Source organism: Columba livia, chromosome 8 (assembly GCF_036013475.1).
Source record: "Columba livia isolate bColLiv1 breed racing homer chromosome 8, bColLiv1.pat.W.v2, whole genome shotgun sequence".
Taxonomy (NCBI): domain Eukaryota; kingdom Metazoa; phylum Chordata; class Aves; order Columbiformes; family Columbidae; genus Columba; species Columba livia.
In genome coordinates, this window is record NC_088609.1 from 8715273 (window position 1) to 8741218 (window position 25946).

General features: G+C 41.9%; 2 protein-coding genes across 4 annotated transcripts; one reads left to right on the top strand and one right to left on the bottom strand.

Moving 5' to 3' along the window:
• Positions 1–1913: 1913 nt before the first annotated feature.
• Positions 1914–19609, bottom strand: SELE (selectin E). 3 transcript variants are annotated; one of them, XM_065071877.1, is made up of 14 exons: positions 9663–9964; positions 9300–9379; positions 8477–8863; positions 7589–7696; positions 7281–7466; positions 6447–6632; positions 6155–6340; positions 5419–5604; positions 5127–5312; positions 4675–4860; positions 3969–4076; positions 3518–3539; positions 3333–3405; positions 1914–2982 (listed from the first exon to the last, which is right to left on the bottom strand). In XM_065071877.1, exons 2-13 carry the CDS (start codon positions 9334–9336, stop codon positions 3348–3350), a joined length of 1836 nt encoding a protein of 611 aa, XP_064927949.1. In that variant the 5' UTR covers positions 9337–9379; positions 9663–9964; the 3' UTR covers positions 1914–2982; positions 3333–3347. The 3 variants fall into 3 exon arrangements, with proteins under 3 accessions (XP_064927949.1, XP_021152480.2, XP_064927950.1); XM_021296805.2 differs by lacking the exon at positions 9663–9964 and adding an exon at positions 19524–19609 and having other exon boundaries at positions 2837–2982; XM_065071878.1 differs by having other exon boundaries at positions 2846–2982; positions 3333–3402; positions 9663–9803.
• Positions 19610–21993: 2384 nt separating this feature from the next.
• Positions 21994–24590, top strand: LOC102094516 (14 kDa phosphohistidine phosphatase). The gene is made up of 3 exons (XM_021297277.2): positions 21994–22215; positions 22670–22794; positions 24404–24590. Exons 1-3 carry the CDS (start codon positions 22086–22088, stop codon positions 24494–24496), a joined length of 348 nt encoding a protein of 115 aa, XP_021152952.2. The 5' UTR covers positions 21994–22085; the 3' UTR covers positions 24497–24590.
• The last annotated feature ends 1356 nt before the right edge of the window (positions 24591–25946 follow it).

Genomic DNA, 25946 nt, shown 5'->3' on the forward strand with positions numbered 1-25946 from the left:
CATCAGGAATGTGTTAAGTTACGCCACAAAAACCATTCCCTTGCCAAGCAGTGAACACGCAGAGCTGTGAAAGGACATGCGTGCCTCCCAGTTAATGTCACCTTCACAGCTTCCATAGGTCATGGCACAAGCAGACATCCGCTCCAAAATAAGATGCCAGGCAAAACACGGATCCCTTTCTGAACAATGCCACAGGCTTGGGGAGAACTGAGGAATTTAAAGGAAACAAAACAACAGGAAATAAGGAAAATCCCTTTGGCAAAGACCCTGCGGCCCTTCGGTGATGACACAGCACCGCACCATATAGAGGAGCAGTACAGTGGAGTTACTACATGACCACCTGGCAGCAAACATTTGCATGGCCATTCTTGCCAGCACAGGAATTAGACAAGTAGCAAACAGAAGAGCTGCATTCACAGGCACTGCAACAGAGACGCATCTACTGCAATTAACATTGCTTCCTGAAGATCCTAAAGGCCTGGACACACCATGCCGTCATAACTGGTAATTCACATCCTGAAGCAGGAAAAAACAGCGCCAGGAGAGGACCAAGAATCAAGCAACCTGGACAAGCACAGGGTAGGTTTTTGCCTGTGCCCTGGACTAACCTTACTTATGAGGATAGATGTAACCCCAAAGTCACAGAAAGGAAGGAGATCCCCTTCAGGGAAGTGATTTTTGGGAGAGGTAGAGTACTAATCCCACCTAAATGTGGTCTTACTCCTGCTGCCTTTAGAAGTCACAAGGGATGAAGCCTTGGAGAAAGAAAAAGGATAATTTTGTAGCCTTTTTTCTAGTAATAAAGCCCCTGTAAGATCCCAAGGAAAGCTGCTAGAATCTCCAGCTCTGGTCAGGAAAGGAGAAGCTGGGCTGCCCTGACTGCAGCAGGGTGGGAGCCACGCTGGCCCAAGCAGCTCTCTCTAGAGGATGCTACAAGGCCACGCATGTAGAGGACAACAACAAGGACAGGCTGGGGGACCCATGTGGTGGTTTAGCTCTCAAAACAGCTCCTGCAGGGATTCAGAGCAGGGCGTTTCGGGCTAATCTCTACGTCCCCTCAGGGAACCTGAAGGATTACTGCTCTACATCTGCTCACACGGTTGGGCCCCACCTTATCAAGGCGGGGGAAGCTCCGACAGCCGCTCTCAGTTTGTTAATCGGTTTGGGATAAACAGCAACAGGCCCTGTCCACTGCAGCATAGCACCTCTTAATTGTCTCCCTTGCTCACAGGCCTGCCAGGTTCTCCTGAGCCTTGCCTGGGGCAGGAATCCATCTCAAGGTTCACCATCAAGGGCTTGCTCCTGGCAGCAGGTACAGAGAGCCACAGGGCAGCTTTCTCGGCTGTGTTAGGGGTTGGGAAAGGGTGGCCACATGAGTGTCTGGCCAGCACTAGTCCATGGCAGAGTCTTTCACTACAGCCCAAGCCAGAATGGGAGTGGAGGTCCTTAGACAGTCACCACTAATCCCCAGAGCTGTGCTGTCACCTCTTAGCCCACGGTCTCCCACTTAACTAACTTGCCAGAAGAAAGGGCTGCTAAAGACCCAGATGGGTGAGTGGGTTTGTGCTGTTTACCATGCACCAAGATCACCTGCTTGCTTTTGTTTCCTCTCTCCTCTCTCTCCTGAGCGTGCCTCTCACAAAGCTAGTCCAGGCATCTGCTTTATGGGACACATCGCTGAGCCTTCCTCCTTCCTCTCAGGTCTGGGAATGCTGGTTTGGGGTCTGGCTCTGGCCATGCTCGCTCCCAGGCAGCCAGTGCCATCTGCTGGCTGCTCTTTCCTTGACTGCCAAGAAAACAGAAAGCTAAATAAGGGACAGCCTTGCTAGGTAGCCAGTTCTGCTGCTGAAGCCATATCCACAGGGCTGGCCTAAATCATTTAAATGATGTGGGTTTCCAAAAAGGAAGCATTACATTTAAAACATTTTATTAAATACTGTTACAAATAGGACAATACATATCAGATGATGTCAGAGATTTTTAATTTATGATAACTTACACATAACTTAAGACTTTCCCATTTCAAGTCCTTTAACAGCTTAATAAATCATACTTGCAATATGTATACACACAAATTTCAGGATTACATTTCACTTGTAAATAATAGGCAGGCATGAAATCCTTACAAACACTTCTGAATTATTTTAAAATTACCTGGGCCCAGGTCAATGGCCACAGACCTACTCAGGAACAAGTACTTTACAATACATTTACAGTTAACAGCACAGAAATATCCACAGTAAAAATTTCACCATTAAACATTTACGTATACACCGGTATTACTGTGCACAATCCCACAGGGATGAGATCATTTCAGATCTACTTGCTGCATTCAGAAACCAGAGTACCTAGTATAAGCACTACAATTCCTAGTGCTATTACAAAAAGAGTCTGAAGCTCCTAAGTCTTCTGAGACATGCAGCAGAAACCCAAATAATTGCCCATATCACTACAAGCATATTTACTGACTGGGACATCCTCTTAAAATAAACTGAAATCAACAATAAACCAGATAAATGGTTTCAAAGCTATTCACTTTATGTTTTTTCATCCCAATTATTCTGTTTCTGCAAGTATAACCCATATGACTCCAGAGAAGACATCTCCAGCAGTGTAGTAAGTGATGTGAAATAATGCTTGTCTTCACCTCACCTAGGTACCTTTGAGTAGACCAGAGGAGAAACCAGCCTCCTCTTTAGGCAGCAGCTTACTATTTGCTCACCATCTGGACAAGAGATGGCAAGCTCCCAGTTATGATAACTACATGACTGAATGCAGACAGTGTCTTGCCAGAAGGCCAGAGTTTTACTCTCTGCTTGACTTCAATGGGAATACCAGGCAGCTTGAGTTCAAAATTTCTGAACAATACACAAGGTCAATCATCTTGTCAGCAAGAGGTAAAAACATCTGGACAGCTGCTGATTTGCATGCAGTTTCATTATCTGGAAATGTCCAAGACATAAGTGAAGATGGCTTCAATTCCTGCAGAGAGAACAAAATTCCTCTATAAATTGGATAATTGGCATAGATTTGTACTTTATCTCATTTCAGAGGAATTTTGTATGCAGCAGGTAGCAAAAATGCACAACAGTGTTCCTAGTGCTACATGCAGCTGGACAGAATGCCAAGCACAATCATCCTGAAGGAGCTGAATAACCATTTATAAAGCAATAAATCCAGTAGTCTTGTTAGGAACTTTCATGCCAAGATGCATATTAGACAGCCCAAAGCACATACTGCTATTTCAGCAACTGCATAGCAATTAACAGCTCTGATTGCTTGCATGACTGAAAGGAAGAGAATGTGCAAGTGCAGCCAGCTCGTGTGCTTACCTGAAACACCTTGAGTTAAACACTCTGGGCAGCACTTTGGAAACTGCCTTCGATGGTTAGGCTCTGGCAGCTACTATAAAAAAACAAAAATGAAAAGGACTTTAATGACAACTGGTTTATATCAACTGGATTTTAACAAAGCTATTGCAGTGTTTTTCATGCTGCTTTTCTGAGACATAGCTTACCTGGAAGGAGTAAATTTCTTTGCTGCAAGAAGAATAAGAAAATATATTAGCATTCCAAGATAAAAGCCCGTTATGCAAACTTTTTCTTCTACTCAAAGCCTCTTAATTTCTGAATATGTAATAAAAAGCCATTATCTAGCCATAAGTATCACAGGTAGTTATTACTGTGCTGTCATTAGCCCTATCTCAACATAAAATGTTCCTTTTTAATTCTAATTCTTGTTTCCTAAACATTTGGGTTTTTACTATTTTTGATTTTTAAATGTTCATCCAAAAGCCAAACATGGTGTGCATGCAGGCTTCTTGAAAATAATTTTGCAATTTGTCTCAGTATGGCAATTTTCACTTTTTCAAAAAGCAAGGAATTGAAGTTTGGAGGGTTTTTTTTCCCCTCCACTGAAAATTTTTCAGAAAGGTAATTAAAACCGGTGGACCCAGTCCAATTGCTCACCATTTCTTCGGAAACGTCTTGCAAGCCAAAGAAGGAATGATGCCGTGGACAACAGAGAGGCACTTGTGGCTGCTATGCCCACAGAGACATAGCTGACTTGTTCAGAAGCTGAAAGAATGAAAACGTTTCAGTGAGATCAAGAAGCATGTGTGATCTTCAAAGCCCTCTCTACTTCTTCCTTTTCCTTCTGCTTTTAAAGAGGAACCAGAATTGCAGCTTATAACCCTTAGTTTTCTCTTATTGAAAGAGGACACATACGAAATAAAAAGCTGCATACTAAAAAGTATCCCACCTATTGCCAAAGCAATGGCAAGCGAACAACCCAGCTATACCAGGGTCTGTCTGACCTCCAGTCTCACATGCAAATTTCCCCACAAGGTTCTGTTTCTCTAGAAAAAAATTCTTTTTATTCACATAGAAAAAGCTCAATATGAAAAATATTTTAATTAAAAATCAAACAAACCAACCCAAAGTCAAGTTGCAGCTTTTGATTTTGGATAAGAAATCAGTATTTTTCACCAAGACTTTTTAGGAATTTTGCCCTCTTCTATTTTCAAAAAAACATACTGAGAGATTTGGTTGGGTTTTTAACTCATGGACTTCACTAGAGATTCTAACTCACTGGTTGGTGTTACCTCCTCCACCCTTCCATATTCCATTTGACTAGAAACCCATTGCCACCTCCAGCTGGTCACGGGTCAAATACCTTCACATGTGGGCAGACTGGCACTCCAGTTTCCTGAACGACCACACTCAAGAACATGAGAACCATTGAGCTTCCATCCTTCCAGACAGCTGAAGTGGCAGGCTGTGTTGTACGTGAAGTTCCCAGCACCGTGTGAGCAATCCATGGAGCCTTTCTCAGGAGAGCTCAGTGGTTCACACTGTACAACTGAAATATAGAAAGCAATGGTTAAGAGTCATTAAGGACTGTCCTGTCTTTAGCCCTGGTTTTTTGCACTGTATTTTCAAATTCATTTGACTTTGGGATGGGAGCAGTTCGCAGAGCCTTGAGCAGGCATTTCTAAGCCAGGGCAAATCACAACTGAACACAAGACAGCACAGAGTTTAGTTTGGAGCCAGGACGCTATAGGATTTTGATTTCAGTGTGTTGTCCAGTGACAAGAAAACTGTATTTGCCAACTGAGTAAATCTTACCTTTGCATTTTGGCACCGGCTCTGACCACTGTCCCTGAGCAGTACACTCAACACGGGATGGGCCATCCAGAATGTAGCCCTCGCTGCAGTGGAAATCACAATGTGAGCGATAGGTGAGATCTCCAGGAGCATGGTCACAGGTCACAAAGCCTTCTTCTGGCCAGCTTACAGCTTCACACCTCACAGCTGCAACACAAGATCACAACAGCAATCAGCACAGATGCCTCAGGAATTCAACACGCCAGTGCTGAGAGCCCCAAGAACTCAGGTGAGCAGGGGTAAGGAAAGGTACCTGCACAGAAGGGCTGCTGCCTGTCCCAGGCCCCAGAAGACCCACACTGCAGTGTTTCTGGTCCTGTCAGGGTAAATCCTTCCTCACAGGTGAACTTGCATGTTGTACCCCAGGTGAGCTCCATAGAGGGATGGGAGCAGTTCACAGCACCATGAGCAGGCACTTCCAAGGCAGGACAGGTCACAGCTGAAAATTATAAGAGATAGCACAGATCTCAGACTGGAGTAGATCCAGATAAACACTCTCCTTTGAGCTGACAAGAGGACACATCATGCCTGGAACTGTCCCCTGCAGAGCCATAGTACTTTAGATCTACCAGTGGCTCAGGAAATGGGGATTTCAGTGTGATCCACAGTGTAGCCAGAACCCTTAAACATGCATTGAAAGCATGCAAGCTATCCTGAGGCTGACTCCAGATTATATTCCAACAAGAAGGGTGCATAAACAAACACTGGCTCCCATTTGGAGTGTATGAAATAAACAATTCCACTCCACTTCAAAAGCCTGTTATCATGTATTGGGGACACAGTTCCTGAGTGTTGCTTGTCACCCTGCACTGCTGTTTCCTCTTTAACAAAACAGGCTAAATGATCCCCATCTTGAGATCTGCTTATAAGAAGGGCTATAAACATGCTAGGGATGACTTACACCTTGATCACACTTGAATGAGGAAGTCTGTTCTGACTATGAGACACTCTAAGCTTTAATTTATGATTTTCAACTGAGTAAATCTTACCTTTGCATTTTGGCACCGGCTCTGACCACTGTCCCTGAGCAGTACACTCAATACTGGATGGGCCATCCAGAATGTAGCCCTCGCTGCAGTGGAAATCACAATGTGAGCGATAGGTGAGATCTCCAGGAGCATGGTCACAGGTCACAAAGCCTTCTTCTGGCCAGCTTACAGCTTCACACCTCACAGCTGCAACACAAGATCACAACAGCAATCAGCACAAATGCCTCAGGAATTCAACACGCCAGTGCTGAGAGCCCCAAGAACTCAGGTGAGCAGGGGTAAGGAAAGGTACCTGCACAGAAGGGCTGCTGCCTGTCCCAGGCCCCAGAAGACCCACACTGCAGTGTTTCTGGTCCTGTCAGGGTAAATCCTTCCTCACAGGTGAACCTGCACGTTGTACCCCAGGTGAGCTCCACAGAGGGATGGGAGCAGTTCACAGCACCATGAGCAGGCACTTCCAAGGCTGGACAGGTCACAGCTAAAAGGCATAAGAGACAGCACAGAGCTTAGCATGGAACAAACCATTAGAAGTTTTGTTTTGTTGTGTTTTTCTTTCCTGAAAGTTAGCAACATATCCACTAAAAGGAAGCAGCTTTAGAAAAGAGCTCTACTATGTTGCCATTTCAGAAAGCATACAGGACTGGAAAGATCTCAAAACAGAACACTGACTCTTAAGGCAAGGCTGTAAAACCATCTGCAGCTCATGACAGCAACTGTTAATAGTTACAATCAAAAATTTTCCTATTTTGCTGCTTAGTGATGCTTGATGCTTTTATTTGCTTCAAACAGTAGCTTATTCTAAGCTGAATACTTCAAAAATAATTCCTACAGTCAGGAGTAACTGGCCCGTCCTGAGTAGTCTCATAGCTGGATCATCTCTGTTCCCTACTAAGAGGTGGAAAAGTATTTCCTTACAAGGAGATCTAGAGCATGGCCAGAACATTCATGCTGCCCACTTCTCTTCAGGCACAGAGACCTGTGTCCTGCAATATAATAGCACCTCCACTGCATAATTACAAAGGAATAGGCCAGAACTTCAATTTGTACCTACTAACAGAGCAACACTGAAGCTTACAGAGCTATGTATCATGTAGAAAGCTCAAGTGTCACTGCTTGAGAAGCTTACCTTTGCATGCTGCAAGGGGGGCTGACCAGACCCCAGAAGAGGTACAGTATACAGATTCCAACGCAGTCAGTTCATAGCCTTCCTCACACTGAACTGTGCAGGACGAGTTGTAGCTGAAGCTCTCCAACGGATGGTTGCACTCGAGGCTCCCGTGGTCAGGTTTCTTTAGTGGATCACAAGTCTCAACTTCAAAACCACAAGAACATACAGTCAGTCTCACTGGCTGAGCAGATAAATCAACAAGCCAAACTGAACACTAGCTAGCAAGAACAGCACCCTGGTTTAAAAGTGGGATGAAGTCATCTTACCAAACTCGCATTCAGGCCCATAGAATCCAGGGTTACAACGGCAGGTGTGATTGTTAATTGTCTCTATGCATTCTCCACGGCCACTGCAGAGAGATGGGTTGCAAGAAGCTGGGAAGAAAAGAAAAAATACAGCAAATTATAAAAGAATCAGCAATGGCCACTAATGAAACCAGGTTAGCACTTAGTTTATCTTTCTGGCACTAAACTAGCACTTTGTACAGCTAAAAAATAGCAAAGGGTTTGATACATAAGCTTAACCCTGTCATTTCACAGGAGTTCAGAAGTCACCACATTTGACAGACTAGTTGACAGTGAAATGATTCTACTGGCAGGAAATTCCATAACCACTTGTTCTCAGGTAGATATTGGCAATACTTAAAATGCAAAAGGAACAATATACTATAGGGTAGGTATAAATCCTCAACAAGTAAATTCTTCATTAACTCACCACAGCTCTAATTTGGCTGATATGTGAGTCAGATATTTTTTTTTTTGACCTAGCCTTAACCACCTCTACACAACGTGTCTAATCTAACCAGTAGTCTACAGTCAGCAGACAGATGCCTCCAAAGGGGCCACTGTAATCTAGCTGAGACACCCACTTGAGAGCAGGTTGAAAAACACCATCTGGAAGAGCCTGTTTCTCTACACTCATTATAGAGAAGGTCTGGTGATTTGCTCATAAAAGACATATAATATTCTGGGAGCTAAAAGGTGAGATCAACCCAGCTCTTAGAATAAAAACAACCTCAGGCCTGGAAGTAAGGATAAGTGTACAAGTGCTTACAGGGTCAGGTAGTTAACATGTAAGACTAGGTTAAACAACCCCTCCCACCCAGCATCTCATCTCCCCAGGTGGACACTAGAATGTCCTTTATTACACTCTACCTGTGTAGCACAAGGCAACCTTCTTTTTCTCACACTGTTCATCATTCCATTTGCCGTCATCCTTTCCTCTTTTGATGTAGATTTCAACGCAGTCCTCATTGTTCCCTTTGCCATTTGGTTCACCTGAAGCCCAGTTTTTTGCCTCTTCTGTCAGTTCTTTGTTAGTTCCAATCCAGGTCCACACCTCATTAATTTTTCTGATTCCAATCCAGTAGTAACCCGGATTGAAGGGTAAGAAGTTATTGAGATAGTTGATTTCATCCTTATTCTGGATGGCAACCATGTTAGTGTACCTCTTTTTGCACCACAGCTCTGCTTCCCTGTAGGTCATATTTGTGTCTGAATAATGGTATGTCCAACAGTTCACCCCCTGCAGTATTGTAAGTCCTAGAACAAAAAGAATTCAAAAAAAGTTGGTGTCTTTGTCCCTTCGCACTCTCTAGAAGAGTATATATAGAGCTCTATAAATATTGCAAACTTGTCAGTATCTGAAACTGCATAAAAAGTAGTGGTAACCATTTTTACAAACGTTTAACTGGCAAGCATCAAACCAGGCATGTCAGCATGAAGTGCAGCGACTTCAGCCTGTGAAACTACGACTGATTACCCAAAGCTTTGCAGACCTCATAGCAAACTACAAGAGCCAATTACATATTTGTCAGTCAAGCAAGGAAACATACCAGTGCAGCCAGAGGTTCTTCTATGTGAACCTGACTAAACTCAGGTCAGGTTCACAAATTCTGTTTGATTCTGAGCTCAAACAGAACAGTCACACTAATATTGCCATTCAACTAGTTTTCCACACAGAGAAATACACACTTACCATAAGAGAGAAGAGGCAGTAACCACAAGCAAATCATGTTTTGGAGAGTTTTCTCTTCCCTTTATCTTTTAAGCAGATGGCTATGAGAGATCAAAAGAACACATTTGTAAAGAATAAATACCACCTTTTAATGACTCGATATAAAATACTGTCTATGCAATCTTTTCTACATACTTTTAAACAATTATTCTAAAGAGTTAGTATTTCAATTTTTAGGATATTATCCATTTTAAAACAGCTCTTAATATCAAGATAGCTTTTAAATGTAAATAGCTTTTAAAGAACACCAACACAGAATTCCATCTGTCCAGTTTTCCTTTAGCTGAGCAATGAAACAGAATGACACGCTCCATTTATACTCACAAGTTGCAGCTGGGGGGGCCAGGTGGCAAAAGTCCTCTGCGATATTTCTCAGTGACTGCTCTCCGTTGCTCAGTTGCCACGTACAGACTTAATCTTAAGTTCAGCTCCAAGTGTCTGCACCGTGTAATCCCTTGCCTTTGCTACGGCTTTTTATTCTCTCAACTAGCCTGTCTTCCATCAGACGGGAAATTATGCATGGAAAAAAATTTCTTGGAAAACCCCTGGATGTGGCCCTCCCCTACATTAAGCCTGATGCTTCCCCTGGCTGTATCAACCCTCCCACAAAGACACACTGTGCTGACAAACTGCCAAGTGCCCTGTTACATGGTTTTACTGACAGACACACACAATTCCAGGATGTCAGGAAGGAGGAAGATGGTTAGTTTGAGCGAGTTGCATGAATAAGAAGATTCCACACTCTCATCTAGCATAGTGCTTCGCAGCAAGGAGGTGCTGGTACTTTTGGAATCTCAGTAAGAAGGGCACCAAAACTCAAAGTTGGTTAACTAAGTTTGGGTAAAAGATGGAAGCAGCAGCATTGGACAAGCCCTTCCTTGTGGATCACAACAAGCTGTGCAGAGTTCTCATCTGTGGTAAGGCTTGCCAGCCCCAGGACTGCTGGTGCTCTTCTAGAGTCTTGTTCACAAGGCATATTCATCAGTCACTTGTAGCAGCCAAGCTTAGAGTGTGGAATTAGCTTTGAAAAGCCCCTTGAACCCTATGCTCCACCATCCTTACGTCAATAGTTACAATACCTGAACAGGTGCGTACAATATTTCAGGTGGACAAGACAATACATTAGTGTCATACCGAACCCATGCACACCTGTTGTGTGTACATCAATTAATTATACTACTATACAGAACAGTCACATGGTGCCCATGGAACAGAGACACGTTCCTGATCCTAATCATGAACACTTTGCTATAGGGGGTTGGTACATGGGCTATTCAGAGCATACAGGAGAAGGCAGTGAGCACAAGGATCACCAGTTCCTTGCACAATATTATTCCAGCTGCACCCCCAGGCTCCACATCTTGATCCTCATGCAAACCTTCGCACCTCCGCCACTTAAGTGATAAGGCGAGTGACTTTCCACACTACATACAAAAGTAGTTTTAGATATTCTCACTTAAGTAGCCTTCTCACCTCTGTTACAGAAGGTCTCACAAGTACTATTGAGGGCTGTCAGTAGGGAACAGGCATCACGACTGACACTTTAGTTCTCAACCCTGTGCAAAGACATGACACTAGAAGCTTGTTGCAGAGTCCACATTCCCCAGCACTCTCAACCCTGGTTGATACAGAGTGCTGTTACTCCCTTGTGCCTGATCTGCCACGTCACCCAACCCCTTGTTCCCTGTCCATGCAGACACTTACTATGCAGGCTGCACCAGACAGTCCAGTTGCCAGTATCCCTGGTATTCCAGGGATAAAGATTGACTATCATGGGCAAGTTAAACGATGCTCAGCATGTAGAGGACTCAACACAGGTTGTCAGCAAGAAGAGGACACAGGGTAGCACCCACATCATATCTGTAAAGCATAATTATAGTTACACAGGACATGTTTGAGCTCCTATTTTGGATCCTCAGCCTGTTCTTAAAGAATAAAAATCAGTGGCTCCTGGATCCCAGGCTAAGATCTTGGCTAGTATCAATTCCTAATTTTTTCCACAGAAAAATATTTGTCAAATGGCCTAATTTCACAGGGGTTATGTACACTTTATCCTAATAGAAGCTAATGATAACGACTTTAGATTGGGCAGCCTTTTTTTTTTCTAAAACATTGATCAGCTGTTATAATTGCATATACAGAAAAATTATAGACAGCTCCAAAACAGTTTATATCCTCTCTGGAGCCAGTAGGCAGAAAATGCTGCACCTTTTCCTGGAGATTCACTTTTTCAAGTCATTTTATGAGCTTCCTACTGGTAAGTGCTCGTCCCTCTCGTGGCAGAAGCTCCAAAGTTGAGTGGAGGAAACTTTATCAGAATCACTTTGCCAGTGGAATCTCCGGAGGAAGGAAGCGAGCATTTCACAGTTTACAATAGTTTTCCTTCACAAGGGCTGTCTGAGACCTCTTGTCTGCAGCAGATAAAAAAGTACAGAAAAAAAATAAACCACCAAAGCCTAAAAGCAATATGCCTGTAAAAACTCCAGCCTAAAAAAAGACTGCCTCTTTTTATTGGCAGCATTCCCTTGTGCATCACTCACATGGGGCTCTTTTTGGTTTTTCCCAGGGAATTCTGCCATCCACCAATTATATTTTTAATCTCCTTTTAACATAATGGAATATGAATACATGTACAAATTTTTCAGAAGAAAGCAAGCCTGAAAAGCATATTCAGGAGCACGCAACTGAGAGGTTAAAAATTCACTACTGAAAGTCAAAGGCACTTAAAAACCTCAACCTTGTTTTTCAGGAAGACTGAGATTCCTGTGAACTAAAGCTCATATTGGACCTAAGTCATATAGGTATTTCAGGAAAAATATCTTCAATATGGTTACTTAGTTTGAACTGCAGACATTCAAGCTAGAAATGCCATCCAGTCTGCCTCTTGGCTGGTTTCTATGTTACTACTTATTTATTCTCTTCTCATTGTTATTTTACATTGGTGCTTTTTTTTCCTTCCTTTGCCAATTGATTTGAGAATATAAGAACCTCATTTCTTGTGCCGCACTGAGCTGGGTGCAGTTGTCCACTCACTCCCCCTCTTGGGCTACATGAACAGCCATAGTTCCTGAAAATTAATCCAACTCCTCTCTAACCGAAAAACATGAAACACTAAACCTAAATCAAGTCACAGTTTTAGAAATGCCGACCGCTTCTTGTTCCTATACAATCCAGACCTTCATTTCCACAAGTGAAAGCTCAGCTTTTTACAAGTGAATGTGAATACTCCAGATCACCTCTTTTCCCTTACAAATGAAGGTGCCTAACAAGGATTATGTAGCAGCAACTCATTTTCCAGTTGGAAGGTTTATTTGATAGACCACTGTGAGACACAAAAGGTAAGAAAAGGCTATATAAACACATTAGGAGTAAGAACAACAAAAACCAGGTCTGCTCTTTAAAGGACAGCAATTGGGAGATGACATGTCAAATGTCATTTCTTTCTGCACAGACAAGTTAACAGATACTCACTGTAATAGCCTCATGCATTGGGAAAAGAGAACAGGTCAGAGTATGGGAAAAACTATGATTATTTAGATTACAGCCAATCAAGCTACTGTTTAAGTATCTGAAGCCTCAGTAACAATCTTTGAGAGTATGGGGAAAGGTGTCAGAGTGCTGCCAAAAAGCAAATACTGCCTCTCTGTATCTAGGAAAGGAAGGTAATTAATTAGAAGCCTGGCATTCCACATGAGCCTCTAGGAAAGACAGTAGAACCATACTGAAAAAACATACTGAACCATACTGAAAAAACAATCGGAAAATCAGCAGAAGGCTACTAAGCTGTCAAGAACAGCTGACATTGATATTATTGATTTATTCTTGGAAGATGAATCTAGTTTGTACTTCAAGGCTGAGTGAGTAATGAAGAAACAACAGTGCACTACAGTTTGCTATAATTAAGACTTTTAGTGCTGTACCATGAGACATTCTTACAAGCAAACAAGCGAAATAGTGCTTAGCTGAAATCACCATAAAATGAACATGCGAGACATTTAACCACTACTCCAAGGGCAGTTTTTCATAGATCACTGTCAGTCTGAGACATCCATAGAAATGAGCCCTGCAAGGGCTTACCCTGAACTGACTTGAACTAATTTAAGTTGGATAGTAAATTATCATCTAAAATGCCTAGAAAATCTGCAGACAACACCAGGATTTCAGGAACTGCAAGAGTTCCAAAGGACCAATATAGGGCTCAAAGGTTCTAATAAATTAGAAACATGATCCTAAAGAAATGATGACAAATCGAGAGGAACAAGCACAATGGTCTTAATCTAAAACAAACAAACCCCACAAAACAAAACACACACCAAACCAAAACCAAACAACAACAAAAAGGAAACAAAGTGGAAAACTGCTGGTTAGGCAGGAGAATTGCAGAAAAGGAACTAGGAGTTATAGCAGCTCACAAATTCAATATGGGTTAACCATTTGTTGTGCTTTTTAAAAATAAGGAGTATATATATTAAGAGGAATGTTTTAAGGAAAAATTTGCAATTATTCTATCCAATCTGCTATTGCAAAATCTCATCTGGTACACTGCACCTAATCTTAAATACCACAAGTTCAGAAAGCTGCAGACAAAATACAATCAAATCCTGATCAACACAGGTCACACGTTACATAGAACGAGATCAAAGTTTTATTCTCTTTTGGAAAAGAAACTAGAAACATCTCATACAATCTTGATATCCTGCACTATTTTTACAGCAAAACAAAACACTTTACTAATTTTATTTCTTATGAACACCCTCATTTTTTGTCTTCTCTGAAACATATATGAATGCTTGTCTGATTTGTAAGGAGATTGTAAGTGATCTAATCTTCCAAACTATTAGTTCCCCACAGATCACAGTTCAAGTAACACATGCTCAGAAAATATGGTTTATGAGCAAACACCCAAGGCATCTAACTTTTATTCCCACCCTGCTGTAGAAAAGGATGCTAGAAGACAAAAATCTATTCAATAAAGCTTAAATGTATTTTAGAGCACACAGGAGGCATGAGATGAACAATTCTTTATGTCCACTTGGTGCATAACAAGTAGTGGTCAGATTCATTTGTAGTGACAAAGTTTTGAAGGAAATTTTTCTAAATAAGGAGGCCAAGAAATGCTAGAATGGGAGTTTCATGGTGTCTGGCTTTCTGCTGGTGATTTTCAAGTCTTGGTTTGAGAAACATTCGTCAATATCTTTATCAGTAGCTTATAAAATGGAATGCAGTGGAAAACAACTTCAGATCATCTAAAAGTATCTGTTGAACTTGCTGAAATCACAAAAACCAAGGCAAATACAGTATATGGTGGGATTTCAGGTAACCAGAACATACACATGTATGTACATATAGAGACAGATTAATTTTCCATGTATTTTTTTAAGAATGGTTCATAACTTACATTATAAGTGTCCTGGTTTTGCTAAAAACAAGTTTCTCTTTCAGTGAATTTGCCTGTCAGCTAAAGCCTTCGTATTAACTGCATTTTCCTGGAGAACCAGACATGTTTTGGTAAACCTAGCAATGGAATGCAAACTTATTGATAAGCATGGATGGACATCTCGTGAGATGGGCGACGAGAAGCAAGTGAGCAAGAAACTGACCAACTGTGTATAACATTCCATTCACGTGAATACTTCATATAAAAGTGGGAGATCACGAGGATCTCGCTCGCTTTTCCCCTTTTGCCCTTTTCCCTGCTGCTTATGGCCGACATTAGGAGAGGACCTTGCTAGTCATCCCTGCGAACTGAGGCCTAGTGAGAGACTGAATCCAGCTCCGATTGGCTGCAGAGTCTAATCCAGGACTTTGGGTGCCGGCTCTGCAGTTGCTGAGACTTTCAAGATTGGTTTTGTATATTTTGTATTATTTTCTCTATTCTTATTAGTAGCATTAGTAAAACATCTTTAATTTTTTCCAACTCTCTTCACTCTGTGCTTCTTTTCCTCCCAATCGCCTCTCCTTAGTGAAAAGGGGGGAGAGGGAGGGGGAAGTGTGGGTTAACAATACATCTGCCAGGGTTTTATTGTCACCCCGCAATCTTAACCCTCGACAATAAGATAACTGCATCTACCTATTTTCAAGCATTCCTTTTTAAACATTTTAATGATGCTTTCATGTCAACAGACAAAACCAGAGAATTAAGTACCTCTGTGTAATGCAGTTCCACCTCTCTCCTAGCAGCTATATTTGTCATTCCTAAATTAAAACACTTTAAGTATTCATGTCAAAATAGTTTGTATAACAGACATTTATCCCATGGCAAAGAGCTGTAAAACCACTTGAAACTTTGAAGTCGTGGAAGAAACTCCATCTTCACGCACAGTAACACTCAGTAGAAAAGTAAGAGCTTTAGCCAGCCTTGACGGGGAAAAAAGATTTCTGATGCCAGTAGTGAAGGTGTTTCCTGTTTGGAGGGGAGCTTGACACACTAATTCTTTAGAAATTCAGAGACAAAAGGTCTAAGGCCCAAGTTTTCCCCAAGGTCTAGATGGGAAGAAAAGATAATTTCCGAAAACATGCTCATCCCTCAGCCTCTGTGTCTCATTAAGTGTGAATAAGGTAGGTGATACAACTGCCACAAAGAAGCTGGAATTTCTCAGGCTGCCTAAGAGAGTCTCCACTCTGTCTGGAGTGAAACCCCAGGAGCCAGAAAAACCTTATCTCCACTTCTCATTTCGGGAACTCTCTGATGTGACTCATGCTGCTCAATTTCCTCCAAGCAGGCAAAAATACACATTCAATAATCTGACCTGAGGCCAAGAATCACTTGCACTGGCAAGGTGTGATTCAGTGCATTGAAACATGAAACAGAACAAAGGAGCAGAGGCAACAACTCACACCTCGAGTTAAGATAAAAGCAGGGCTGGTCTTAGCATCACGCATACTTGGCTGCCTGCAGCTGCAGGTGGAACTGATCCCATGCAGAACTTGATTATTTTGAATTCTACTGTTGGAAATTATGGCAGAGAAGCTCTCGGAGCCTTGCCACCCTTTGTGCACACGTAAGAAAGAATTATATGTATAAGCCACGCATAGAGCCAGCACTGCTGGTTTTACTGCCCAGGTCTGTTCCATAGTGCCACACTCTCAGCAGGTGAGATGTCCCAGATGTGACACTGGTGGGGACACTGGCTCTGAGGAACAAAACAGCTACAGCTTTTGGCAAATGAGAGGAGTGAGAGGAAGTTGCAGGATTAGGAGATTAAGCAGGTGGTTGGTTCTGTAGAAGCAGTCATCATGAGGAATGTTTTTTGTTTTGCAAATTCTTTGAATAGCTTCTCCCTCGGCTCTCTTCCCAGAAAACACTGTTTTGATTACCAGACAGCATGTGAACTACCAGTAGCACTGGAGTGCTGACACCACCTCCCATTCTCCATTTGCACTGTTACGAGGGAGAGACAACACGAAAGAATGAACAGGGCAGACTCTGCTACTAATTGCAGCTGTGTGACTACAAAACATGAGTAAATGCCTATTGATAAATGAGAGAAAAAAACCCAACTAATATTCAAGAAGGATAAATATGGAACCATAGATCAATCATTTAGGTTAGAAAAGACCTTTAATATGACCAAGTCCAACCATAAAGTGAACACTGCCAATTTTGCCACTGAACCCTGTCCCCGAGCGCCTCAATATCCCCAGCAGAGTCTGGTTATTTAGACCACAGAAGTAATAATCAGCAGCATGTGAGGAGACTGTCATTTATCACCTATAAAAATAATGTTCTTATTTGAAGCAGTTAAGAACTTATTTGCATTTCTTCCAACAAAATTTCCATAATGTTAGACTGCATACATAAACTACAAAGAAGAAGCTACCCTAGTGACAAAACAGAACGAAAGACCTTGATTTATGCCTTCCAAAATATAAGTAAATTAGGAGTGCAGTTGTTTTATATCCTCTAGAGTCAAAGACAGACAAATGTTTATCTAAAGGTTAAGTCAAAGGAGATCCATTCTCTCTCTATTAACAAAAATGAGAGCTAATACATGTGCTTAGACACTTGAAGCAATGGGAAAGAATTCAGAACAAAATTGACAGTATTGTAGTTTTTAATCTCTTACTCGGGTTGTACCATTAGCTACTGGGAGAAAAAAAAAAAAAGTTAAACCACTAGTTCTGTGGGTTTGCATCTGTTCTCAAAGTGAGGATTCAATTTTCTTCCCCTGAAATAAACAGTGTACATGCCCTTTTAAAGGCACTTCACTTACTAGGGTATGTAATTTAGTAACATGGAGTAACAAGAATACATTCCTACGTATACCAAACACTACTCTCTGACCTGAATGACAGCATTTGGGAAAGCAGCTTCTCATTGTTTTGCTCTACATGTGATGTACCTTGTCTCAAAGCAGAATTACTGCTACAGCTAAATCAGCCCACAGACATAAATGTAAGTAGATCACCATAACGATAAAAATAATCTACCTTTTTCCTTCAATCTATATCAAGAATTCCGGAAGTAAGACTTGATACAATTACATTCCACATCCATCTTCATTCTGATTTTTTTTTCCTAGAGAACTGCAATCCCAACACCATGACTAAGGAAGGACACAGGTTCCCTGCTGGGTACCTCCAAGCCCTAAAACCACCGTTCAAAATACCCTCATATCTCTGCTCCATGAAGGCAAATTCATGAGTTTATCTTGGAGAAAAGCAGCTGTGGCTGAAAGGCCCTTCTAGTCAGGATGTCATATATCCCACATAAATGAACCCTGATCAATTAAACAACTCATTCACACCGTTTGTCTCTACAGAGCACAGAGTAACAGCTGGGCCTCTGGAATCATCACCTGCACATCGTACTTTTGTCATGTCCCCAACATATGCTGTAAGGCAGGGACACTAAGGGTAGGGAAGGACAACCAAAGGACAGCAGAGCCCTGAAAACAAACCCAGCAGACTGGTTTCACTGACCAAGGGGACTTCTAGAGGCAGGGACATGTGTCCAGTACTTCAAGGCAGGTTGGACTAAAAATGGATATAAACCATCTGTGAGTAAATGTAGAGTGAAAATTAAGAGGAACAGCACAGCAATGAGGTTATAAAACTGCTTTCTATGAGTTGGAAAAAAATCTCCAAAACTTGGTTTTATGTTCAATTTCTGAAAGGGCTCATACGAGACCGATGGATAAAGGACACAGCAGAGGTCCTTTCCACTCCCGCATGCCGGAGGTTGGCTCGGATTCTCAACCTCCAGTGTGCAAACCAAGTCTCTCGCTTCTGAACTGACTAGACACGGACAGATCCAAAAGATGTTAATACCAAGAGAGATAATGTTATTATCCTGCATTTGTTCTGGCCTCTTTGCTAATCTGAGGAGTTGCTAATCAACAGCTGCTGAAGAAAAATATTCGTTCAAAGCCTATTAAAATGAGCAGGCCAAGCAGCAAAGCAGACCTGTAATCTTTGATGTCCATGATAGTAATAATTTACAACAGTGTCCTTCATTTTCACCGGTGTATTAGGCATTCTTCAGCTCAGCTCAAGGGGCAAGTATAACTGAAAGTTAACGCTCATTTTATTTTCTCTCTTGTATGAGAGTTACATGCAATGGAAATTACCTACTCCAAAAAATCTTTTCTTAATATTTTCCTGTAACACAACAATAGGCCAAGCACATCCTTACATCTTGTGTTCTGCTGTCAAATAACTCAATAAAAGGAAAAATTTATAAAGCTGGAGTTCAAGATGATTGTTTCCCTTTTCCTGACTCTGGTAACCTGGACTGGCCTAATGTCTGGAGAGAATCCCATTATTATCTTCACTGCAGCATAATACATATTTAACACAGTTGCACAACATTAATATTCCTTTTCTAGTCACTTGCTGTTCAGAGGTTAAATAAAATAAATATGAACATATTTTGACATTAAGATACTCCTGGTTCACGGGTTTTTTTTGCACATTCTCAAATGAAATGTTATAGTTTATCTTGAACTGCAATTCAGTTTCTTCCTTTAAGACACCACGTGAGTTAACTGGTGCAGCCTGGGCACTGCAAGCAAGCTAGAAATAGCAGGTCCAAGACCTGCACAGTAAACTGATCCCAGGTTTTGGCAGGATAAGCCAGTTGGATTTGAATTCTGTGTTTCTGCAGCCAGATGACTTCGGCTACCTGAATATGTTCAGTTACAGTTGGCTTTGATATCTCCACATCCAGCCACAGTACAGCCTCACCTTTCTCTTCTCTTCTCTTCTCTTCTCTTCTCTTCTCTTCTCTTCTCTTCTCTTCTCTTCTCTTCTCTTCTCTTCTCTATCACTCCATTCAATCCAAATTGATAAAATATATTACAGCTGTCAACAGTCAATAACAATTTCTTAAAAATTCTGCTCAAGGCCAAATTAGCTTTAAACTACAGATTAGAAAGCCTCATGAGCCTTGCACAAGGGGTAAACCCATTTGGGATTTTTAACCCCAAGCTTTTTCAGGGATCCTTTCTGTTACCAAGTTACTCAAAAAGGGAAAGCAGTATGTTTTCTTTGTAACTCTCAGTTACTCTGTACTAAACTTTTCCACTCAGTGACTTTAGCTGAAGGCTGAAACACAGAACATGACGCGGGGGAAAGGAGTAATCTCAGATACTCAACCTATTTGAAGGCTGCAGTGTGACTCTAAATGTAATTTAGCCTCAGAGCTGGACTCCTGACATTCAGCCCAGCAGAGAAGATGAAATGCTATACTTAGTGCTTTGCTTGAATTTTGAAAGTAGGTCCATAACTGAAGTCTGATAGCAAAATACTGACCACACAGAACTGATCTAGAGAAAGGGACAGAGAAGCTATGAACCTTCTATCGGCAAGGATTCTCTTTTGCGAAGATCTAATCTTCGAATGCATGGAAACATTTAAATGGGAAGTCCATTTACACATTTATAAGCATACACACCTAAAGTAAAACAAACAACAACAAAAAAAAACACACTGATACAAGATACAAATAGGACAGCCTTAATGCCACCACAAAGCCCAGCAGAAATGCAGTTAAGTATGACAACAATAATCTACTTGGCCCATCAGCAGTTTGCATCACCCAAATATTTCACCTGACACACAGGAACCCATTCCCGCAGCAGGAACAGCCACAGTGTCTCTGTTCTCCACCTATATTCATCAAATTCATAGCAATACAGTAACACTGATATCTATCATGATCGCAAACTGAGGTGACATTTATTAACACTTTCAACATTTATTAAACATAAAAACATAGTCATAGGACCTTCTTATAACGGATGCAACAGAGAAAACAAGGCTATTATCTGCTTTATCCCTCTCAAGACACTCAGGAAGTACTTTCAGAAGGTAAAAATATGATGCACACCAGAATATTTCATGCCTGTATGAAAATGAACAAGGATAGCTACAGCAGTCATACCCTGCCATCACACCATGGCACATGAACCACAGTTTTGTTGCTTCTTTTTAATCTCCCTGGGTGCTGGCATACGTAGAGAAGTTTGACCAAGTTCAGATCAGGAGCCCAACCAATAACTCTGCTGAGGTCTTCCAGATTCAGCCTAACAACTGCATAACCACACGTTCTGTTACACCAGCAGTTCAATTCACTTCAGAGTACCTTGCAATATTGGCACAACCAAAGATAACATAAGGATAGGTGAATTGTACAAGGCCTTGCAGATTAAAACAACCTGATGATAGGAACGGCATAAGGAATAACAATGCAGCTTTATCATCATGTAGGTCCAGTCCAAAGCCTGCAAACCATAGTGGAAAACAAGCCCCATATGTAACACAGAACAGGAAACAAACAGTGGTTGGAACTACTCAAGGAAAATAACCACTACTCTGTCCTAGTTATTAATACCATCACAGTGGTTTGCTGTAATTTGAGATATTTACAATACTTTCCCTCACAACAAAGCTTTTCAGGACACCGCTGTGAAGAGTGTCCTTGAGCAAATAAATAAAAAGCCCCCTTATTTTTCAGAAAATAGCATAACAGTCACCGCCACGGTTAGATGAGTAATCCCATTACAAAAGGAAAGTCCCTCTGCGCAGTTTTATGGGAGGCAGGCTGTCTCTGCCATGAGACCCCCGTTGCCCCATGCCATCCTCTTTGTACTCCCGAGACCCATAAAGTGACACACTAACAATCACCACCCAGAGCAGGGGCTTTCTGTCTTTGGCCTAAAAGCCAACAGGAAGCTCCTAGAGCTCAGCACGGCACGGGAAAACACTTTTGAACAAGGCAGGTGCTTGGGAAGACAAAGCATTAAGGAGAACAGGACCAAGTTCTGCTTTACCTATAACCAAGTCGCAAACTTATCAGTTTAAACTCCTACCAGGTCAAGCCAGATGCACACTCTCCTTGTGAAAGACAAATTCTTTCACAGTTTAGCTTCTATCTGAGTCATACCACAAGTGTTTCCTTTGCCATCTTTACCCTTGCTTATCAGTGCTACCACTGTTCGTTGGAAGGTGCCCACCGCACGGCCCCAGTTCTGTAAGCTGGGGGAGAAGCAGAACGGCTGTTAAGGAACGGGCTCATGGTCAAGGGCACCCTTAAGGCCTCGACAGGCAACCTGAAACATCTTTCCCCTGCAGCCTCTCACAACCTCTGAGAAGCAGCCGGCATTGCCGACCCGGTCCCAGTCCCGGTCCCTCTTAGCGGCGGCAGCGGCTGCCCCGCCCCCAGGCGCGAGCGGCTCGTTCCCGCCCGCCGCGCAGGACGGCGGTGACGCGCCCCGTTCCCCGCCACCCCGGGCTGGCGGCCCCGCCATGGCGGCGGTGCGGGACGTAGAGATCGACCCCGAGGGCACGTTCAAGTACATCCTGGTGCGGCTGCAGCGCCCGGGCGGCGGCGAGCAGCGAGACATCGTCCGCGGCACCAAGGCGGCCGAGTTCCACAGTGGGTGCCAGGCCGGGGCTGGGGAAGCGGTTAGCGGGGCCTGCCCTCAGGTGCGGGACGGGGACCCCGGTTCCCAGCGAATCCGAGGGGAACCCCTGGTCTGTGGGGGCTGGTGTCAGGGGGCACAGCTTGGAAGCCCCCCCCCCCCCCCCCCGTTTTTCTTTCCCACCTTACAGACGTCTCATGCAAATATGAAAAGCGAGTCGATGTCTCTGTCAGATGCCATTTTCAAGCCTGATAATTTAGGAGAATGAGATGTGTTAACTAAGTAAAAAAATAAAATAAGGAACCTTAATTCAAGCTTTTTTATGTCGATCAAGAGAGACCTCCCTGTCCTGCAGGTGAAGAGAAGGGAACTGGAGGAAAACGAGTGTAAAATAGATGAAAATAAGAGTTCTAGGGCATTTTATGCCTTGTGTGTATTCTGATGGCTCTAACCATTCTTTTTGTGCAGATCACATATTTGAAAAAGTAAATCCTGAGATGGAAAAGCTGGGATATGAATGCAAGTGCCTTGGAGGAGGGAAAATTGATCATAATAGCAAAGACAAGAAAATTAGGGTGTTTGGGCTTTCTACAGTAAGTGCATCTCTTATACTCCTTCACATCCTTTCATCTGTGATGTTTTGGGGTTTTACTGTGTGATGGCTTTCAGCAACTTGAATCACAGCATAACCATTAACTGGAAAATTTGTCTGGCTCACTTGTGAGCACTTCATTTTAAGGGCAGGAGACCAAAGCAAAAATAATTAGATAACTTAATGTGGAATAATATCAGCTTCAAGTTATAATTGGGGCTAAAAATAGAAGTTAGCATCTTGTGACGTGGAATTTTTTTGCCTTACTGCCAGAGCAGGAAAAGCCCATTTGTGGCTGCAGGGTCCTGGTGCAGCTATATTATGATCTTTATTTGCCAATAAAACTGTTGGTTGGTAGTTGACCAGCTAAATTGTAAATGTTCTACGTATGCATTGAGAAGAGTACAATCAGTGGTGAAGATGTAGTTTCATATAAATGCATTTTGTGCGAATAAAAGTAACTTCCAAGAGTATGAAAACCAGAGCATTTTTCTTACCTGCCACTGTTCTGTTTAAGTTTGATTTCTTTATGACTCAGTTGAGCAGTAATGATTTCTTGAATTTAAGGAAAATGCTATAGCCTGTTTCTAGTGTTGCTCTGTGATGAACACAGCTGCTTCTGTAGTAATACTGTGAGTAAAGATTCTAGGCTTCTAATGTAGACAAGGAGAAAATAGTTCTACTAAGTTAAAATGAATTTTTTATAAAAAGTGGTGGTTACTTCAAACCTGTTTGCCTTGGTGAGGTGAAGGTTGGAATTTGAATTGTTGGGTTTTTTTTTAAATGTTAGTGCTGCTTTTGTTCCAAGATGACTCTTGCTACCTGGAATCATATGAAAAAAGAAACTCTTCAGGATATTTATGGGGTGGAAGGGCAGTGTATAATGCTTATTCTACTAAATTCTTGTGGTTGTGGGTCCTTGTTATAACTGTATTTTTAGATGAGGCTTGACACCTGTATTATTAATTCAGCTGCCAATTTAGTGTTAAGAGGCAGTGGTGACCTCTTGGCTCCTGTAAAGCAATGTCCATAGAAAATACTTTGTTTCTCTGCTTTTGGTACCTTGATGCCACAGGTATTTAAATTATGCTTTTACCAGCTATGGCGAGATTGCAAATAAATAAAACATGAAGACTGTGATTTCTTTACTGGCTAGAATATTACTCAAATGTTCACACACGTAGCTTCTTATTGCCTTTTCCTTCAGCTGAAACAAATCAGTTGTTTTTATGCTCATCCATTCAAGTGGGTCAGTGCAATCTCTGTGATTTAAAGGAACACTCAGTAACTATGGTAGCTGAGGGGTTGGGAACGTTTTAAAAACAGCTTTCTGCTGGAGAAATCATGATGTGAAAAACGCATCCTTTATTACTTGAGATTGCTTGACCTTATCTCAGTTCATTTTCTGTGAATCCAGGGTGGGGGAATTGGAGAGGACAACAGAAAACTAAAACTTGATACTGTGAGAATAACTTTTCTAGAAACTAGATTTGTGTGTGAATTATTTGAAGTATCAAATCATAACTGGGTGATTTGTGTTGACAAGAACTTGGTGGTTCTGTGGACTTACTATCTGTATGTGTCTAATAAGTATTTGTTCTTTCTTGCAGGGCTATGGAAAAGCAGATCATTCAGTAACTGTAGAGATCCTGAAAAAAGTATATACAGATTATGAAATTACGTGGTCGGATGACAAGAAATAAATCAGCTACTTATGAACACAACAAGCAGTTTAAAACTGGTAATTCTGTAAGCTCTACTTTAATAAATAAAATTGAATGTCTATGTTACCATAAATCTGGAGTAACTGGGCTCTGCTGTAATTTATTATACTTTTAGTAATCACTCCCCAGATATCTTTCAGATCATTTCTTTGTGCAGAATCTGCAGTTCTAAGCTTTTTTTGCCTGCTCCTTTTGACATGCCATCTAATTAAACACTCCCACGTCATTTTATCTTCAGTATGTTTTCCTGCAGCCCTATCCTGCTGATATATTTAGGATGCATCAGGATTTTACCATCAGCTTAAAAACACTGCAGGACCAAACCTGTTCTCTGGTCTTCTGACCACAGTGTTTTCTGTTTCATTTATTTTCTGTTGCTCTTTAGGCTTTTAAATTCTCTAAGCCACATTTATAAAAATCAGAGTGGGGTGGGGTTGACACAGTTCTTTACTAGTGATCTAAATCTTCTATTTACTCCATTCTTTTGAAAATTCAGTAATTTAATATGTGTTCCATGCAAAATGATCAAGATCTTTCATGTTTCTGGAAGATCTTTCCCCATAGCAGGCTGATGGTGATATCAAATTCTGACAATACTTGTTTCATTGTGTTTCCCCTGTACTGCTTTTATTCCCTCTAATGATACTTTTTGCTTGTTTTACGGCAATAATTACCTTATAGTTAATTCCCTCCCAGACAGGCCCAGTACATCTAGGCAGTGTCTGAATTAAATACAGTACCTGCTTTCTCCTGTTAGGGCAGGATGTTGCCCTTCATTTGTTGTGAAGTTACTTGCTACAATTTTCACCTTTGTTTCCTCTTGAATGCTGTTGTGGATTTCAAGGCGGTGTTTTGTTGTTCTTTTGCTTAGCTTCTTGACTTGCAGTCTTCAAGAGGTGTTTGTACATAAATCCTGGTTCTTCCCTTTGCTATGGTTCCTACTGTGGTGAGTGGTGACTTTTAAAGTACAAACAGTATGAAATTTGAGAGGCTTTAGTCCAGTTTCTATTACCAAAAATATCCTGCTGTTACTGCTGTATTACACTAATTATCCATTTTATGTCACCCTTCTGTATCTTTGTTTTGATTGGTTGGGCAGAGTAGGTTGGTTCTTCTCATCCTCAGACCTTCCAGTCCCTTCCTCATGAGAAGAGTTCCAGGTATCTCCGTCCCAGTAATGACCTGGGAGCAGGATCTGTTAAACCTGGTGCTGCAGGTCCTTTGGTTGGCACCTGCTTCCCCTCAAATGCAGCCTGGACTTGCTCCTCCAGCACCTCTGGCATCTTTTGCAGTTGCTGTTTGTGCTGCCCTTTATGCCCTTGTGCAATAGTCTTCTGGCTGCCCCACTTCAAATGCCATAACAACACTGATCACAGGTTTGATTTTGCTTAACAAGATTTTTATTACACAACGCAATTAAATGCCTGTG

Bases quoted from the DNA above. Each gene is read 5' to 3' on its own strand.
- SELE (XM_065071877.1), bottom strand. From the start codon at position 9,336: ATGATTTGCTTGTGGTTACTGCCTCTTCTCTCTTATG. The intron at 8,864-9,299 runs GTAAGTGTGTAT...TTTTTGTTCTAG, and splicing joins ACTGCCTCTTCTCTCTTATG to GACTTACAATACTGCAGGGG. The intron at 3,540-3,968 runs GTGAGCAATTGG...TTCTTCTTGCAG, and splicing joins AAGACGTTTCCGAAGAAATG to CAAAGAAATTTACTCCTTCC.
- LOC102094516 (XM_021297277.2), top strand. From the start codon at position 22,086: ATGGCGGCGGTGCGGGACGTAGAGATCGACCCCGAGGGCACGTTCAAG. The intron at 22,216-22,669 runs GTGGGTGCCAGG...CTTTTTGTGCAG, and splicing joins CAAGGCGGCCGAGTTCCACA to ATCACATATTTGAAAAAGTA. The intron at 22,795-24,403 runs GTAAGTGCATCT...TCTTTCTTGCAG, and splicing joins GGGTGTTTGGGCTTTCTACA to GGCTATGGAAAAGCAGATCA.